We start from the raw sequence: 3,786 nt of genomic DNA on the forward strand, positions 1-3,786 counted from the left end.
TATGAGTCACTTCACAAGTTGAACATTGAGGATAACAACTTTGTGTTGAAACTTACAGCAATGGTGCGAAAGAAGAAAACAACTCGCAAATCTATGGCGGGTTATCCTCTATACCTAAGGGTAAAAAAGGATCCCATATCTCCTACTAGGCTTGTTGATGATAATCACCCGAGTGGAGGATGGATAAGTGAGGAAGAAGTTCTTTCTATAGAGAAACAAATTCTTGTTGAACCAAAAGAGAAAGGAATTATTGATCATGTTGAGCTAGGAATATCACCTTCTAAGTCTCTTAGGGATAAGAATAGTATGATTGTCCCTATAGAGGAGGAAGATCATGAGTTAGAGTATTCTCCTATTAGGCCTATTGTTTTTAGTTCTGATGAGTAAGAGGGATATACCCCACTCATTGCTGATGAGTCATAGGGATATACCCCACTTAGTTCCAATGAGTTAGAAGGATATGCTCCCTTGAGTCCACTTAAAGAGTGATATAGTTATGTAATGTCACTTATATGTAATGTCACTTATATCTATCAATAAATAAAGATGTTATTATATAATAAGTTTGAGTTGAATACATTTTAGTATGTTTCTTATGATAGAAAAATAAGTAGTTTGGACCTTAGTTGGTTTAACAATGTTGGTTATCATAAAAACTTAGATGCAATAGATGTGCAAACTATCTAACTATGTGCTATATTAGTATTATATTGGTGTGTTCCTTGTAATAAATAGAGATATTATTCTCTATGACTATATTGTAAAGGTATATTTATAGGGACCTTTGTTTAAATAGAAGCTATGGATATTGTAACCCTTGCCGATATTTCTTTTCTTCGCTAAGAGATAGTAACATTCCTTGGTGCAAGAATTTTTGAATTGCAATGGGTTCAAGGACCACAAGGGCTGGGTCAAGTAATAGGAACGAAAGACTTGATCAAATCCTTGATCTATTGAATCAACATAATGCAAGGATGGAGGGACTCGAACAAGAAGTTCTAAGGATTGGTGAGGTACAAAATGAACCTCCTAGGGTTGAGGAACAATCGGATAACTGATCTAGGATTGAAGGGGAATTAGCTAAAGAACTGAAAAGAATATCCCCACCTAAGTTTGATGGAAAGACTATTGGTGATGGTGCAGAAGCTTGGGTGATAGAGATGGAGAAGTACTTTGAGCTCCACAACATGTCTAACGTAACTAAGGCAGTATGGGCTGCTTATCTGCTTACTGGAGAAGCTACGACATTATGGGATAATGAGAAATCTAAAAGGAAGTTGCAACCTGGAGATGTTAATTGGGAGTTATTTTTGCAATCCTTTAGGAAGAGGTGGCTTCCTTAGTTATTCTTCGATAAGAAGAAGACTGAATTTCAGAATCTGAAACAAGGTGGCATGTCAGTGACTCAATATTGGGAGAAGTTTACCAACCTTCTTAAGTATGTTCCATAGTATCAAATGGATGAATAATTTCGCATCTGAAAGTTTATCTTAGGTTTAAGAACTCATATTGGAGCAGAAGTGGATATACATAATCCATTGACTATGGAGGAAGTATTTGAGAAAGCAACTAAGAAAGAGCAGAAGTTGCAACAGTTGGTGAATTTCTGTAGAAACATGAATAGCATACCAAGTTTTGGGAATGGGAATTTTCAGAGGAGCAACAACAATAACCGACAGATAAGGAATCTGAAAAGAGGACCCAACACTCAAGAGAGAGGAAGAGTGAATTAGGATGGTAATAAGAGAGTAAATAGTAACACCAACTATAGCAACCACAATGCCTGATAGAACATGGATAGTAGTAGGTCAAGTGGTTAGTTAGGACCTAAGGATGGATGTTATAACTGTGGAGGGAATCATTATTCTTTGAGCTTTCCATATCGTACCCCTACACAAAGAGGAGGAAAAAAGCAAGGAGCTTCGCAACATCAAATTCACACAACGTTTGATAACCGTCAGGCTGATTTTCAAGCTTCACCTATCCAGATGACAAGTAAGCTTTTTGGGAAATCAGTTTCTATTTTAATAGATACAGGAGCTACTAAATGTTTTATTGATCCTAAAGTATTTTATAGATTATCTGTTAGACCTGGTTATATGTCAAATGCATGGATGGTTCAATATTGGAATCAAGTAGAACAAAGGGTAGATTCTTGTCTATTTTCCAGTGATCTAAAGCTTCCCAATTTCCAAACTCAGGTTAACCTTTATGTGGCACCATTAGGATCATATTATATGATCTTAGGTATCAACTAGATAACTGAGAACAAAGTTGTAGTAAACTATGAGGATAAGGTTGTTAGTTGTATAGATGATTCTGGGAATCCATTTGAAATTTTTGGGTCTCAAAAGCCTCTTGAAATGAGACGCATTTCAGCAATGCAACTCAAGAAAGTCCAAAGGAAAGGATGTTCCATAGTTGCTGTCATGGTAAGCGATTTGAATAATGTTGAGAAAAACCCTAAGGATTATCTAGTTCTTAGAGAGTTTCTGGATGTTTTTCCAAAAGACCTTACCAAGTTACCACTGAAGAGGGAGTTTGATTTTTCTATAGAACTCCTACCTAGAATGGAGCCACAATCTAAGGCTCCATATAGAATGACAACCATGGAATTATATGAGCTTAAGGCTTAGTTGCAAGAATTGCTTAAGCAAGGTTTCATTAGACCTGTGTATCCCCGTGGGGTGCACTAGTGATCTTTGTAAAGCAGAAGGATGCCACTTTAAGGTTATGTATTGATTATAGGATGTTGAACAAAGTAACTCTCAAGAATAGATATCCTTTGCCAAGAATAGGTGAATTATTTGACCAAATGAAAGGTGCAACTATATTTTCCAAGATTGATCTTCAATCAGGATACCACCAATTAAAGATTAAGAATGAGGATATTCCTAAGACTACATTCTGAACATGGTACAGAGACTATGAATTCATAGTTGTACCTTTTGGTTTAACCAATGCACCAGCAACATTTATGAACCTCATGAAAAATGTTTTTAGAAAATACCTAGATGATTTTGTTCTTATATTCACTGATGACATTTCGATCTATTCTAAGAATGAAGAAGAACATAAGAAGTACTTAAGAATAGTCTTGCAGCGGTTAAGAGATCACAAGCTTTATGGGAAATTTTCTAAGTTTGCTTTCTTTTAGGGAAAGGTGCATTACTTAGGTCATGTTATAACCGTTGAAGGAATTTCAGTTGATCCGGCAAAGATAGAAGCAATAGTGGATTGGCCAACACCTCAGAATGTTTTAGAGATCCAAAGTTTTATGGGTCTTGCAGGATATTACAAGAAGTATGTGGAAGGATTTTCTAGGATAGCAACACCTATTACTTCACTTCAAAAGAAGGAGAAAATATTTGAGTGGACTAAGAAGTGTGAAGATTCATTTCAGCTCCTGAAGCAGAAATTGACAACAGCACCAGTCTTGACTATACTCGATCCCAATGGACACTTAATAGTGATTAGAGACGCCTCTGGTGAAATTGTGTGAGTAGTGTTAATGCATGAAGGAAAGGTGGTTTCTTTTGAATCAAGGAAACTGAAGCAATATGAATTGAATTATGCACCACATGACTTAGAGCTTTTAGCTATTTTTAATGCATTACAAATGTGGAGGCATTACCTATTAGGGAAGCCATTTGAGCTAAAAACATATTACTTAGGACTGAAATATATCTTTATACAACCTAACCCTAATGCAAGACAAAGAAGGTGGCTTGAATTTCTAAGTGGGTATGATTTTGGTATTGAATATATCAAAAGGAAGGAAAATAG

At 36.0% G+C, this 3,786-nt stretch overlaps 1 protein-coding gene across 1 annotated transcript; it reads left to right on the forward strand.

Annotated features, from left to right (window-relative positions):
- Positions 1 to 1,160: 1,160 nt before the first annotated feature.
- On the forward strand, positions 1,161 to 3,502 carry LOC131060347 (uncharacterized mitochondrial protein AtMg00860-like). Its single transcript, XM_057993526.1, has 2 exons — positions 1,161 to 1,292; positions 3,158 to 3,502. Exons 1-2 carry the CDS (start codon positions 1,161 to 1,163, stop codon positions 3,500 to 3,502), a joined length of 477 nt encoding a protein of 158 aa, XP_057849509.1.
- Positions 3,503 to 3,786: the final 284 nt, after the last annotated feature.

Source organism: Cryptomeria japonica, chromosome 7, assembly GCF_030272615.1.
Source record: "Cryptomeria japonica chromosome 7, Sugi_1.0, whole genome shotgun sequence".
NCBI lineage: Eukaryota > Viridiplantae > Streptophyta > Pinopsida > Cupressales > Cupressaceae > Cryptomeria > Cryptomeria japonica.

Coding starts and splice junctions, on each gene's coding strand:
- LOC131060347 (XM_057993526.1), top strand. CDS start 1,161: ATGGAGAAGTACTTTGAGCTCCACAACATGTCTAACGTAACTAAGGCA. Junction 1,293..3,157: donor GGAAGTTGCAACCTGGAGAT/GTTAATTGGGAG, acceptor GCTTTCTTTTAG/GGAAAGGTGCATTACTTAGG.